The sequence below is a fragment of the Naegleria fowleri genome (genome assembly GCF_008403515.1).
Source record: "Naegleria fowleri strain ATCC 30894 chromosome Unknown tig27, whole genome shotgun sequence".
Classification (NCBI taxonomy): domain Eukaryota; phylum Heterolobosea; class Eutetramitea; order Acrasida; family Naegleriidae; genus Naegleria; species Naegleria fowleri.
The window spans coordinates 595457-610167 of record NW_025407959.1 but is presented as its reverse complement, the minus strand read 5'-3'; the positions used below and the strand labels follow the sequence as shown (position 1 = coordinate 610167).

Sequence of the window (14711 nt, the reverse complement as noted above, 5' to 3'; positions counted from 1 at the left end):
CCAAAAAAATGAGAAATCCCAACCAAGCATTCCCTTCTTCTGGTGATTTTGGGAGAGATGGCGAGAATCAAGTTGCCTCTCAAACATCATCTCTCATCACTCAACAACAAGAAGATCAGAAAATGACATCTACTTCTTTCAATTATGTTGATTTGGACAAAATTGATGATTATTTAATTTGTCCCATTTGTTCTTTCCCATTTTTTGAACCAGTCATTCATGCCACATGCGGAAATACATTTTGCAATGAATGTGCAGATCCTTTGAAACCATGTCCCATGTGTCGTGAAGCAGATTTTGCATCCTTGCGTTTTCCTGCCGCAAAGAATCTTCAAAGTCAATTGGATAAATTGAAAGTGTTTTGTCCCATGTGTAAGAATGCTGTGAATCGAGGTGAATTGAAGGATCATCAAGAGAAATATTGTCCCCTTCATGAAGCATATCAACAAGTGGAACAAATGAAACGTGATTTGGAGAAGGAATTTGAAGAAAAGATGGCTCAATTTGAACAAGAGTTTCAAGAACGATCTCAGAAAATGAACATGGAAAATTCTCTCTTTTTGGAACAAGAAAAGAACAAGTTGATGCAAGAAAAGGAGGAAATGATGAAACAAGTTGAAAAGATGAAAGAACAATTAGAACTGGAAAGAAAAGAATTTGAACAAGAGAAGCTCTCTCGTTACAAATTGGAAAATTCCAACAAACCCATTCACTTGAATGTGGGAGGAACTGTGATGACTGTTTCATTGGGTCACTTTTTTAGAAATGAAAGAGAACCTGAGAATTTATTTGAGAAAATGTTCACAGGAGAATATCCATTGTATGAAACACCTTGCACCTTGTTCACTGATAAGGTTTTCTTTGTGGATTGTGATTTGAGTGTTTTTAAAGAAATCTATTCATGGATGACAGATGGATGTGTTGAAGTTTGTAAATCAAACAAAACTCTCCGAAATCAAGTCATGAAAAAAGCCAAATCGTTCCATTTGTTCAACTTGTTGAGAGAGTTGGAAAATCTTGAAGATGAAGATGGATCTTCATCGAATACCAAATTGAAAATGTCTCAAATTGATTTCATCAATATGGTCAATCTTTCAAGATCTCAAAAAACCACATTGAATTTGTCTGGAATGGATTTGAGAAGTTTGGTCATGCAAAACATGAATTTGAGTCACTGTGAAATCATTCGCTCAAATTTCAGCAAGATGAATTTGAAAGATCTCAAAATCAACAATTCTCGTTTGAACGGATGCAACTTTTCAGGATGTGATTTGACGAATGTTGATTTCTCAAATTGTGACTTGAGAGATTCCAATTTTTGTGGTGCCAAATTGAACTCAACCAATTTCACAAAAGCCAATCTTGAAGGTTGTTTGTTTGATAAGAACACAAAATTCATCTCAACCAAATTGGAAGGTGTTGAGTTGAATAATGCATCATTGAAAGGAGTGAAATTAGAACGTTATTCATTCTCAAATATTAATTTTTCTAACTGTGATCTGAGTGAAAGTGAATTTTGTGAGTGCACTTTTGTTTATTGCACTTTCAACAATTCAAAAATTCTCTCTGCTTCTCTTTCTTATGATTTCAAAACAGTTGTGATTGATGATAAGACTAAAATGGTGAAATGTCAATTTTTGAATTGCAATTTACAAGAAAGATCAGACATCACCAGATTGTTCATAGATACCACACAACTCATTAATTGTAATGTGAATGGATGTGACATGAGCAATCTTGATTTGAGAGGATCTGTTTTTGAAAATGTGACAGATATGAATTTCTCAAACACGAATCTTGAAGGATGTTCATTCAAACAAATCATTCTTCAAAAACTGAAATTTAATTCCAAAACAACTCTTTCAGGATGTAAAATGGAACAAGTTGATTTGAGTGGTTGTAATTTAAGTGAATACAATCTAAGCAAATGCTCCTTTGTGGGATGTGAGTTTTCAACAACCATCCTTCAAAACACCAACTTTTGTGGTTCCTCTTTCAACAATTGCTCATTCAAACAAGTGGATTTGAGAACAAATATTTTGGACAATAATACTCGTGCCACACAATGCAACATGCAACAAGTGGATCTCTCTGGACAAAAAGATGTGAAGAATTTTGTGATGGGTGGAAATTCATTCACAAACTCTAATTTGAGTCATTGTGATCTCAGTAACACTGTTTTGAAAGGATACACTTTTGTGAAATGTCTTTTAGCAGAAACAAACTTTTGCAACTCTGATCTTTCTGATTCAGTGTTCCAAGAAGTGAATTTGAAAACTATTATCTTCAATGAAAATACCAAAATGAAAGCTTGTAAATTGATTCAATCGGCTCTACCTTCCTCAACATCATTAGATCTTTCAAACTCAACTTTGAACAAATGTGATTTACGTGAAAGTGAATTCAAACAAGTGAATTTCTCTTCATGTAGTTTTAATGATTGCCAACTAGACAGCACAACAATTTTCAATTCATGCGTTTTGACAGAAGTGAATTTTGATAACAAGAATTTGAAAGGAGTGAGTTTTGAGAACAGTAACATGTCCAAAATGTCATTTCACAAGACTTGTCTACAAGGATGTAATTTGAGTGGTTGTGATTTGAGTGACAGCAACGTAAAAGAATGCGATATGAAAGAATGTATTTTGAAGGGCTCCAATTTACAGAATTCCATTTTCGAACATTGTAATCTCACTGGGTGTGACATTCAGAACGCTAACACTCAAGGAATGAAAATTTCAAATTGTCAATCGGAGAATGTATTCAGTTCTAGCAATATATTGAATTCAGCACAAGCAATTTTCTCAATTTCATCAACTCTCAAATTGAAGAAACCTGTTTCTCAATGTTCACTTTTATATCGTGGAAGCAGAGATGGATTCACTGCACAAACATTTCATTCTCGATGTGATTCAAAATCACCAACTCTCACAATTATCAAATCACAACACAATCAAATCTTTGGAGGTTTCACAACACAAACATGGAATCATACTGACGATTGCAAACCTGATTCAGAAGCATTTATTTTCAAATATCATGATTCAACATGCACTTTTGAAATTTTACCTGTGACTAGACCTGAGAAGGCTATTTATTGCCATTCCTCTTACCTTGCAGTGTTTGGGGGTATTAGTATTACAGACAAGTGTAATGAAAATATGAATTGTTGCAATTTAGGAAGAAGTTACAGCCTTCCTGAATCCTTGAAACAACAAAACTTGAAATATAGAGATGCTCAAGTTCAATCTTATTTAGCAGGATCCTACAAATTCAAAGTTTCAGAAATTGAAGTTTACCAAGTTTAGAAATAAATAATACATGAAGTACCATCCTTCCAACAATGATGAGAAAGGTAACCTCTTGTTTCACCATGAATCAGTTTCATTAACCTAATCATGACTCGATTAAGGTCTGTCCTGGAAAAACCATGCATGATTAATTTTACAAAATAATGTACAAAGTTGAAAAATCGTATGGCAGGTTAGTGTTTATGTTTTGCCTCATAACAACGCTGTTAAGAATACTGAATTTGAAGGAGTGAAACAGAGTCACATTGAATGTTAACAGTAATTTCTTTGATTTTCCTTTCCTTCCTCTTTGATGAAGATAAGAAGGGCAATCGAAGCAACATAAAAGACATGATTGAAACCAGAGATTAAGTCAACCAAGACCCATGTTTATACATAACCTCAAACCAAAAAAAAATGTCCTCCCTCAATTCCTCTCTCTTCCATCAAAACCCTTCTTCCAAGTACAATCACCCAAAGGCCTGGATTCCGTCGTACGGAGATAAGGAATATTGGGATGATCGATATCAAAAGTAAGTGGACAAGCGAAAAAGAAGTTGGTGTTTATTGATGACAATGTTGCTGATCAGAATGTCGGAACCCTTTGATTGGTTTCAAACGTATGATCGACTCAAATTTTACCTTTCAAAATACATCAAATCCAAAGATTCTTCGGGATTGAATGTTGGATGCGGAACCTCACCTTTGCCGTTTGATATGCATCGAGATGGTTATAAGAGAGTAACTTCTATTGATTATTCGGAAGCAGCGATTGAGGCTATGAGGAGGCAAAACACTAGTCCTGATTTGGAATGTATGTTGTTGTTTGAATGAATTCAATGAGCGAGTTGGAAAATAATGTACTCAATAGTTCTGACGATGGATGCCAAAAGAACCAATTTTCCGTCGTGGTATTTTGATTATGCAATTGATAAAGGCTGTTTTGAGTTCAGTAAGTTTGGTGTAATCTCTTGAAAAATATCATTTTCAATTTTCATAGATTTAGTAAGTATCAATGAGCGAGATGGATGATTTGGTCATGATTCACGTTTGAAAAAATTATGATCTGACAGCTGTCAAATTCTTTGGATAATGGAAAGAGTTATTTGGAAGAAATATATCGAGTTCTGAAACCAGATGGAATATACTTCATGGTGTCACATACTCCTCCTTCACTAAGACTGCCCATGTTTCAAGTTGAGGATTTCCAATGGGATGTAAAGGTTGAAAAAATATGTAAGTATTTACGAATGTCACCATACAGTTCTCAGATTCATTTCTGTTAAAAACTTTTCATCCAATAGCTAAGGAAAACTTTTCTGCAATTCCCAATACTGAAGAATCTAACTATCATTATATTTATATCTGTAAAAAGAAAGAGTTAAAGTAAACAATTGTGTCAACTAATTCTTAAATAGCTTGATGTAAAATGCTTTCTCTTAGTTCTATACTCCTCCTCTAATTGTGTATTGTGAATGGGATCAAACACGGCAAAGGCGGCCACGTCCTGATTCAGCAAGTCACAAATTCCTTGATAGGATGTTGGACGAAACACCAAACGCAGGTCCAAATATTCATCTAAATCTTGCTGCTCAATAGCAAAAGTTGAAAGAGTTAAAAAGGCATAGGAATTTGAAGGATCTAATCTCAATGCATTCTCCAATACCAACTTTAAATCATCCAAAGAAGTTCCAAGCTTTTGTTGAAATATGGCAAACATATTGTAGAGATCGCTGAGGTCCTTTTTACGTTGAGGTCCAATTTCAAGACATTTCTGAAGGTCACGAAGAGCTGAAGGTAAGTCATTCGTCATGCTAGACATCTCACATCGATCCTTGATAATGTCGTAATAATTTGGGTATATTTGTAATGCCTTGGAGTGACACTGGATGGACTCTGGAATATTTCCAATAATGATATTCAAAATACTATCGTTCAAGGATGATCAAAAAAAGGTAACCATTCAATTACAGTTAGTAAATTATATCCATTCAATGAATGACAACATTCACATACCCAAGTGTTTTGTAACTGTTGGCTGTCATTAATTTAAGATCAGAGATCGAAGCACGTCTCAAAGACTGATGAAAATGCTCAATACCTTCTGCTGTTAAGGCAGCACTCCCAAATGCGTTGAAACCCTTCAAGTAGCCCAAATTACAGTGTGAGTAGCCAAAGGTGTCATCAATTTCTGAAGACTCAACAAATATTCTCGTCATCAAGTCGATATCGGTACAATCATAGAAAAAGAGCAAAATTCCTTCAAGACATTTCTCATGTGCTTTGCAGTGTTTGATATGTTTGATAAGAAATTTTTCAATAATTTCAAAATCATTTTTCAATGGTGATTGATGTAGCAAAACGTCACGCATTCGAGTCAGTAATTGAACATGCCTACGAGCATAAAACATTCCAAATTTTGCAAATTTGATACAGCTTAATTTGTGTTCTGTCTGTCTGTAGAGCTCCAAAATATGATAGTAAAATCTCTCAAGCATTGGATTCTTTCCATAACTGCTATTGAAATATCTGATACAAGAGAAGATATGCTGCTTATACACATTTTCAATGGAAGTCACCAAGTCATCGTGTGATGTTTGCTCTTTTTCAATCAGTTCCTTCATGACAAGTAAAGAAGAATAGAAATTTTTGAATTTGTTCGAGTCAAACTTGATCTTTCCAATTCGACTATTTCCACTTGTGTCACAATCTATTTTCTCGTTGCTTTTGTTCTTTTTTGTCTTTGGCTCTCCAATACTTTCCTCGTAATGAAAAGTCTCTTTAAACTGCTCATAATCTTTTTTGTAATACCTGTTGACAAAATGAATCAGATCAATCATATCCCATTGTTGCAACTCCTCTCTATCCTTATCCGAAACATGAAAGTGGCCACCACTTGTCTTGTTTTCCTCTTCATTGTCATCCTCATATCGATTCAACATGCATGCGATGGCCAAGAGAGCCACCTTCTGGGTGACCGATTGCAACAAGTGCAACACATAAAACCTTTCACAAAGAGCCCTACATGTTGCATAATCCGCAGCTTCCAACCAACGAGAATTTGATGATTCATACTTTTGATCCACACAAAAATGTCGAAAGCCTTCATGATCCTCATAGGCTTTGATCCTATCCTCCGATAGATAGTGCAAAATTCTATCGTAGGGTGAAGAGAATGGAATGGATGAACCTTGTTGTTGTTGATGATGATGATCAATTTCGTGAATAGGTAAGATCTTTTCTGTAATACAGTGATTTGGGTTGTAGGGAATATTATGTTCTTCTTCTTCGGGATTAGTCGTGTTGTTTTTATTGTTTAGATTTTCATCACCATGGAAAGGCTGATGATGATGATGGTTCGGGTTCATTCTCTCCTCCGAATGGATGATGATGATGATGATGAATTGGTTTATAATGATGATGATGTAAAGAGATTTTTCTGTCCGCTTTGTGATTCTACTCCTTCGATGAGGTGAAAGGCGATTGTGGTTGTGGTGAACTTTGATCGCCACACCCACGTGTGAGAATATTCTTTTTGATGATTTGCCTTTTGGAAACGAAATCCCAAAAAGTTCTTTGAAATCCTTTCGTCAAACTTTTTTGCATTGAGGCGATCATCGTGTGACTGTTCTCACAAAAACTGGCAATGAAAAAGAGAGAGGGTGATCAAAAACAATAACAAGGTGGAAATGATTTGTGAAATCATGTTCATAAGGCTGCACTATTGGAGAGAATGAAAAAACTTTGAGAGTGACAATTTGTTAGAGTGGTATATAGAATTAAAGATCTATCACTAATCATGGAGATTTTGTCCTTTGTTTCATATGATATGAAAAACAATTTACATAAAGCTTCTCTTAATAACACTTTGTAATTTATCAATGTCAAATTTTCCCAACAATTCCTAAAGCAAACAACAAGCAAATTTAAACCTGTCATTGTAAAGTTGTCAACGTGATTGTCAAACCAAAAAAATATGAGAAATCTCAACTCTTCTCTCGACACTGGCGAGAACCCATCCCCATCCACAAACAACTCTCTCACCGTCATCACTCCAACCGAAAAAATTACTTCCAAATCCTTCAATTATGTCAATCTCGATTTGATCGATAAAGAATTAGCATGTCCCATTTGCTTCTTTCCCTTCTATGATCCCGTGGTTCATTCTTCATGTGGAAATACATTCTGTCGTGAATGTGTCAATTCACTCTTGCAATGTCCAATCTGTCACGAAGGTGATTTTTCCTCTGAAAAAGTGACTGTTGTGAAAATTATTCGAAATCAATTGGACAAGTTAGCAGTATTTTGTCCCATGTGTAAGAATGTTGTGAATCGAGGTGAATTGAAGAATCATCAAGAGAAATATTGTCCTCTTCACGATGCGTATCAACAAGTGGAACAAATGAAACGTGATTTGGAGAAGGAATTTGAAGAAAAGAAAATGAAATTGGAACAAGAGTTTCAAGAACAATCTCAGCAATTAGAACAAGAGTTTCAAGAAAAGAATCAGAAATTGGATCGAGAACATTCTCTCTATTTGGAACAAGCAGAAAATGAATTGAAACAAAAAGAAAAGGAATTGATGAAACAATTTTAAGAACGAGAAAAACAATTAGAATTGAAAAGAAAGGAATTCCAGAAAGAAAAGATGTCTCGTTACAAATTGGAATACTCCAACAAACCCCTTCATTTGAATGTTGGAGGAACAGTGTTAACTGTCTCTTTAGGTCACTTTCTCCATAATGAAAGAGAACCTGATAATCTATTCGAGAAAATGCTCACAGGAGAGTATCCATTGTATGAAACACCAAGTACTGCATTCCCAGATAAGGTCTTTTTTGTGGATTGTGAATTGGATGTTTTCAAAGAAATCTATAATTGGTTAAAATATGGAACTCTTGGCGAAAGTAAAACCAATGAAACTCTTCGAATCAATCTCAAGAATCAAGCAAAGACATTTCATCTCTCTCGTTTGGTGAATGAATTAGAAAAGTGTGAAGAAGAATATGGTTTCTCATATTTAAGCACACCAACAACAAACATGAACATGATGAATTGCAAAAACTGAGTTTATGAATTTGCTCAATTTTTCAAGATCTCAAAAAACTACATTGAAATTATCGGGAATCGATTTGAGAAATGTATTTCCATTGGAACATTTGGATTTGAGTCAATGTGAAATTATTTGATCTAACTTGAGCAAAATGAATTTGAAAGATGTTAAATTCAGCCATAGTATTTTGAATGGATGTGATTTTTCAGGATGTGATTTGACGAATGTGGATTTTTCAAATTGTGACTTGAAAGATTCTAATTTCTGTGGTGCTAATTTGAATTCGACTAATTTCACAAATTCAAATCTTGAAGGATGTTCATTCAAACAAATCATTCTTCAAAAACTGAAATTTAATTCCAAAACAACTCTTTCAGGATGTAAAATGGAACAAGTTAATTTGAGTGGTTGTAATTTAAGTGAATACAATCTAAGCAAATGCTCCTTTGTGGGATGTGAGTTTTCAACAACCATCCTTCAAAACACCAACTTGTGGTTCCTCTTTCAACAATTGCTCATTCAAACAAGTGGATTTGAGAACAAATATTTTGGACAATAATACTCGTGCCACACAATGCAACATGCAACAAGTGGATCTCTCTGGACAAAAAGATGTGAAGAATTTTGTGATGGGTGGAAATTCATTCACAAACTCTAATTTGAGTCATTGTGATCTCAGTAACACTGTTTTGAAAGGATGAGTTCAATCTTATTTAGCAGGATCCTACAATTTCAAAGTTTCAGAAATTGAAGTTTACCAAGTTTAGAAATACTCACGGGATAAGAATGCTCATTGACAACGTTGATCATCATGAAGTGTAAGGAAATATCTCACAAAAAATTCATCCTTTGAGGGCGGCATTGAACTCTCTTGTGCTGTCAAAGAGGCATCCTTGACCTTATGTCCTGACAATGGAACGGCCTTCACTTGACAGCATTTCGTAAGATTCAAAGTTTCTGCAGCTCCTTCCAAAAACTGAACCAATGTTGGAAATTCAATACATTCAGTGGGTGAAAATTCTTCCACATGAAACACATATTCTGGACTTGCATTGAAAATAGCCTTCAACAACACCAAAAGGACTCCTCTCGTGTCACGATTGTATCTTTCCATTTCTGATAATGTTTGAACTTTGGATAAATATTCACGAGCTTTGAGCACTCCAATGTGTTTGAAACATTGTTGTGAAATTTTGTTGAGATTTGCCTCTGGATATAATTCATGAACGGGTTTCAATAAAAGAGCGTAGAAACCTCCAGTGACTGCTGACAGACTCAACATGGCTTCAGCATGGGAGGATGGTTGGAAGGCACGAATGATTTCTTGAGTGTTCATTTGTGGATGATAGGTGTCGAAGAGGATGATTTGTCATCAAATGTTCGAACAAACCCTCGGAAAAAGTGTATCAGTAATTTCATGATGTATTTGGGAGAAATGTTGTTCATGTAAATTGAAGAAGATGGAAGTTGGTGATGAGTTTCCTTCGAGGTACGTGAGGTGACGAGAGTTGATCGAAATAGTTCTGAAGAGCTTCTTTTCTCTTTTCAATATTTTCACTCTAACCCGCCGTCATTGAACATCAAGTTTTTTGAAATTAAAATTCTTCAAAAGTCTTACCTTGAAATTTCCCAAGAACATCTTTGGTGGAAAGTGCAACCATTGATTCAAGTTTGTTGCAACAGCAATTCCATGATTCGACGCTTCTCTTAGCAGTTCTTTGTGAAAATGCAACAATTCAGAATATCTCTTTGAGAAGGTGTGAGGTTTGGGTGTGTTCAGACGACATTCGAAATGATACAACACATGAGAGGGTTTTAAAGTGGTTGGGTCTTGCACCACTTAAGCTTTTTGAATACGAATGTAATAAGTAGGCTTGTGGGAGTTCATTGTTAAGAAAATAATGAAATGACTTGAAAACAAGAGATTATTGCTGAAGTTGAAGTTTGTTTTGTTTTTTGTTGAAGTGTTGATTCAATTCTACATTCATTTTGAATTTTTTAATAAGATTGACTTGGTCTTTGATTTGCTATGCACAGATGAAATGCTTCTGCCTCAATCTCCGTAAACTCCTGATTGAAAATCCCCTTTAGTTAATTTTGTTCGAATTCTCAGCTACCTGTTGAGGAAAACTATCCTCGAATGTAAAAATAGCTTTGTAAATAAAACGACCTCTTCCAATTTGAAATTGTGAGCAAGAGTTTACAATTTTCTTTTCGAGGGCAGTTTTCCTCACACAGGCAAGAGTTTACAATTTTCATTTTGAAAAAGAGAAAGAGAAACAAAATTGTTTAATATCTGTAGTGATCTGCCTTGTATGGGCCGTTAGCATTGACACCAATGTAGTCAGCTTGAGATGTTGTCAACTTGGTCAACTTAGCACCAAGCTTCTCCAAGTGAAGTCTGGCAACTTCCTCGTCCAAAACCTTTGGCAAAGTGTAGACACCAATTTCATACTTGTCCTTCCACAAGGAGATTTGAGCCAATGTTTGGTTGGTGAATGAAGCAGACATGACGAAAGCAGGGTGACCAGTAGCACAACCCAAATTGACCAAACGTCCTTGAGCCAACAAAATGATGGAGTGTCCATCAGGGAACAAGAATTGATCGACTTGAGGCTTAATGTTAATTTCCTTAACACCTTCACAGGTCTTCAAACCGAGGACATCAATTTCATTGTCAAAGTGACCAATGTTACAAATGATAGCCATATCCTTCATCTTCTTCATGTGATCGAGAGTAATGATATCCTTGTTACCAGTAGCAGTGACATAGATATCAGCAGTAGCCAAACAATCTTCAACAGTCTTGACAGTGTAACCAGCCATACAAGCTTGGAGAGCGTTAATTGGGTCAATTTCAGTAACAATAACTCTGGCACCTTGTCCCTTCAAAGCTTCAGCGCATCCTTTACCGACATCACCGAAACCACAGATAACACACTCCTTACCAGCCAACATGACATCAGTAGCTCTGTTCAAACCATCCAACAAGGAGTGACGGCATCCGTAAATGTTGTCGAACTTGCTCTTAGTAACAGAGTCGTTCACGTTAATAGCAGGGAACAACAAAGTACCTTGCTTTTGCATAGCATACAATCTGTGAACACCAGTGGTGGTCTCTTCGGAGACACCCTTGATATCTGGAACAATCTTGCTGAAGAATCCAGGCTCTTCCTTCAAAATTCTCTTTAACAAGTTATTGACAATTCTCAATTCTTCAACATCACCATCTTCATCCAAAATGCTTGGTTCCTTTTCAGCTTGGAATCCTCTGTGAATCAACAAGGTAGCATCACCACCATCGTCGACAATCAATTGTGGTCCTTGATATGGTCCGAATCTAATGGCCTTCCAGGTACATTCCCAATATTCAACCAAAGTCTCTCCCTTCCAAGCAAAGACTGGAGTATTAGCAGCAGCAATGGCAGCAGCGGCATCGTCTTGAGTGGAGAAGATGTTACAACTGCACCAACGGATGTTACCGCCGATGGCCTTGAGAGTTTCAATAAGAACAGCAGTTTCAACGGTCATGTGGAGACTTCCGGTGATTCTGACTCCGTTCAATGGCTTCTCTTCACCGTACTTGGCTCTGCAAGCCATCAAACCAGGCATTTCCTATGAATCAAAATTGGAGGTGATGATCATCATGATTGGATTTTTGGATTTGATCCATATGGCAATATGATGATGATGGTGATGATATTAAGTGGTTCATGGATTTTCAAATGATCGAATTGATTGGATTTTAGTAATTATTAATCATCCAATTACAAAATTTGATGATAACAAAAACATACCTTTTCAGCCATTTCAATTCTCTTACGGCCCAAAGAAGCAAGGCTCATGTCCTTGACTTGGTATTCAATAGTGGTGGTCACTGTTTGGCTCATGGTGTGTGTTGGTGTCGTGTGTTGGTGTGAGTTATTTTTTTTTCAAAACGAATTTTTTGTTGAAGGGATGCATGTGCTGGCAGATTCGTTCTTGTTGTTTTGTTGATTTCAGAGTCCGAACCAGGTTCGGCCATGGGACCCAAAGTGAAATCTTATGGAGCGAAGCGGAGAGTGTTGAAGGATAATTCTAAGGAATGTTTCAGTACGAGTGAAAATTGTCGAGCAACCATGGAATGAATTTTCACACACACGTCTATGAATGAGGGGCGTGGTTGTTGTTGTTGTTCCAAAGTAATCCAAACCAGTGTGATGTTGCAGATTCTCCCGAAAGGAACTCTTTTCATTGAATTCATTGACGTCTTTCTAACTGAATAAAAACATCTGCAATAAGGGTATGACTTGAACTACGGTAAAGTCAGAGAAAATATCTAGTATTTCTTGCTTAGAGGTCACCTTGAGCAAATATTTGGACCTGAAAAGGAAGATAGAAACGGAAAGTATTGGAAGAATGTACAAATTCGAGAATCCCAATATACGATCCCAAAGTAATAACAACTGATCGACTGCCAAATATCCAGCAAATGCATGAAATATCCAATTGAAGGCGATTTCAAGAGGTTGTATCTTCAGTTGAAGTAAATGGTAAAATAGTTGTGGATCCTTATCTTGCAATAAATCCTCAAATAATCTACAAAGTGAAAGTAAGCCTTCAGATTTCGAAGAAATTGTGTGCAACTTGCAAAAAATTCTCGTGTACAAGTTACGCCACAAAAAGTATACTTCCATAATATCATTACTGAGATAACACACTGGAGCTGCTAACATTGACAGTCCTTCAAATGGAATCACGCCACTTGGAGGATAGACTTCCTCGTTCTGTGCAATGCCCACTTCATCCAATCCAACAATAAATTTTGGTGGATGTTCCATGTTATTAGCCACATACGGATCTCTCGAGAAAATAATCATCATTTCATCAACAACATCCTCAAAAACAAAGTAATTCTCGTCATCCATGGTTCTCTTCACATCATTGTGTACCATGTGATCGATTAGGAACTCTCTCTTTCTTACATCTTTGCGTAATATTTCAAAATATTCTTTGTGTTTTTCGTCCATCTCAACCTCCAGAATTTTACCCCAAATGCTAGATCGAAGTGAGGTTGGAACGCCTCGTTTTGCGATTTCATAGGCCATCCTAATATTTTTCAGCGATTTTTTGGTTTTTTCCAAGTAGTCTATTTCGAATTTCTCGTCAATAATGTCATCAAGGCCAATCTGACAATTTTCAGGATCTAAATCTTGAAACATGACTTGAAGTTCCTTTGTAGAGGGAGTTTTGATTTCCAGCTTGATTTGACCCCACCCAGCACTCATCAACATCTCGCTCGCATTAGAATTGCTAATGCTGGTACACATTTCCATCATCTTTTTACTATCGAAGAGGCCAGTATATCTTGGTTTCACAGAGAGAGAAGAAATGAGAGGTCCCTCTGGCTCTGAGTTTTCGTCAGGCTTTTTTGTTGTAATTTTCATTCCAGTTAATTCATCCAAAATTTCAGAAATGTTACTTGTTGGAGCCTTTGCTCGCTCCTTCCTCTTCTTAATAAATGTAAGCCCAATTTGATTTGATATTGACACGAGTTGATCCTTGAGAAATGAAGCCCATGATGAACGAGCCTCCTGTACAATTAATAATTTTTCTTCTTCGAAGGGGAGAGGTGGTATGACAAGACCGGTGTCCTCCTCCTCAGTTCCTACGAAGTGATATTAAGTGCGAACAACAAAAATAGAAGAATTACAACTAAGCAACAAGGAAAACTCAGCTCCAACTTTGACCTACCTTCAGATTCTGTATATTTCTGTCTCAGTCTTGTGTTTCGTTCCGCTTCAAGATTAAACCTAAATACCTCGTTATCCAAAGCAACATCCCACTCCTCTTGCTCCAATATCTGTTGAATAATGTTTCGATCATTCTTTGTTTTAGTGGGAGCAAATGATGGCGGAAGAGAGGAAGAAGGTAAATAATGGAATAAATTATTTCGGACATCATCCAGGCTATATTTTGATTTTGCAATTTCTGCTTTCACCTTTCTTTTAAAGATCCAATAGGTGTGTTCCGATTTGAGCATTTGTTGTATGATCCTAGCCTTTTCTTCAATGGATATATTCAACGAGGCTAATATATTCCCGATTTTTCAAACAACGAAGAAGAGTTATATAGTCGATGAAATTCGACAATGTCAATACGTACAATACCGAAGAGGAACAACCGGGCACGGTTCTCTCTCATCCCTATATCCAGCAAGTATTTCTGGATTTTCATTATGGATGGCTTGGCGAGCTGTTTATGAAGAAGTCAATGACATCCTCAAATGTTTAAAATCCCAACAAATTGAAAGGAATCAACCCAAGAAGTGAGAAAATGAGTGGTAATGACAAGACGAGTTATAAATTCCGATCCCTTCTTTCAAATGG

The 14711-nt window shown here is 36.3% G+C and overlaps 8 protein-coding genes across 8 annotated transcripts; 4 read left to right on the top strand and 4 right to left on the bottom strand.

The window, feature by feature from the left end:
* Positions 1-8: 8 nt before the first annotated feature.
* Positions 9-3308, top strand: FDP41_001763 (uncharacterized protein; the record flags this gene model as incomplete). Its single annotated transcript, XM_044704883.1, has 1 exon — positions 9-3308. One exon carries the CDS (start codon positions 9-11, stop codon positions 3306-3308), a length of 3300 nt encoding a protein of 1099 aa, XP_044564133.1.
* A 399-nt stretch (positions 3309-3707) lies between these two features.
* FDP41_001762 (uncharacterized protein) lies at positions 3708-4680 on the top strand (the record flags this gene model as incomplete). The annotated part of the gene is made up of 5 exons (XM_044704882.1): positions 3708-3823; positions 3881-4104; positions 4162-4242; positions 4428-4526; positions 4595-4680. 5 exons carry the CDS (start codon positions 3708-3710, stop codon positions 4678-4680), a joined length of 606 nt encoding a protein of 201 aa, XP_044564132.1.
* A 9-nt stretch (positions 4681-4689) lies between these two features.
* FDP41_001761 (uncharacterized protein) lies at positions 4690-6658 on the bottom strand (the record flags this gene model as incomplete). Its single annotated transcript, XM_044704881.1, has 2 exons — positions 4690-5218; positions 5307-6658. 2 exons carry the CDS (start codon positions 6656-6658, stop codon positions 4690-4692), a joined length of 1881 nt encoding a protein of 626 aa, XP_044564131.1.
* Positions 6659-7266: 608 nt separating this feature from the next.
* On the top strand, positions 7267-7887 carry FDP41_001760 (uncharacterized protein; the record flags this gene model as incomplete). Its single annotated transcript, XM_044704880.1, has 1 exon — positions 7267-7887. One exon carries the CDS (start codon positions 7267-7269, stop codon positions 7885-7887), a length of 621 nt encoding a protein of 206 aa, XP_044564130.1.
* A 51-nt stretch (positions 7888-7938) lies between these two features.
* On the top strand, positions 7939-8358 carry FDP41_001759 (uncharacterized protein; the record flags this gene model as incomplete). Its single annotated transcript, XM_044704878.1, has 1 exon — positions 7939-8358. The coding sequence occupies one exon, from the start codon at positions 7939-7941 to the stop codon at positions 8356-8358; it is 420 nt and encodes a 139-aa protein (XP_044564129.1).
* A 775-nt stretch (positions 8359-9133) lies between these two features.
* FDP41_001758 (uncharacterized protein) lies at positions 9134-9679 on the bottom strand (the record flags this gene model as incomplete). The annotated part of the gene is made up of 1 exon (XM_044704877.1): positions 9134-9679. The coding sequence occupies one exon, from the start codon at positions 9677-9679 to the stop codon at positions 9134-9136; it is 546 nt and encodes a 181-aa protein (XP_044564128.1).
* A 953-nt stretch (positions 9680-10632) lies between these two features.
* On the bottom strand, positions 10633-12233 carry FDP41_001757 (uncharacterized protein; the record flags this gene model as incomplete). Its single annotated transcript, XM_044704876.1, has 2 exons — positions 10633-11958; positions 12141-12233. 2 exons carry the CDS (start codon positions 12231-12233, stop codon positions 10633-10635), a joined length of 1419 nt encoding a protein of 472 aa, XP_044564127.1.
* A 363-nt stretch (positions 12234-12596) lies between these two features.
* FDP41_001756 (uncharacterized protein) lies at positions 12597-14365 on the bottom strand (the record flags this gene model as incomplete). The annotated part of the gene is made up of 2 exons (XM_044704875.1): positions 12597-13990; positions 14077-14365. The coding sequence occupies 2 exons, from the start codon at positions 14363-14365 to the stop codon at positions 12597-12599; spliced, it is 1683 nt and encodes a 560-aa protein (XP_044564126.1).
* Positions 14366-14711: the final 346 nt, after the last annotated feature.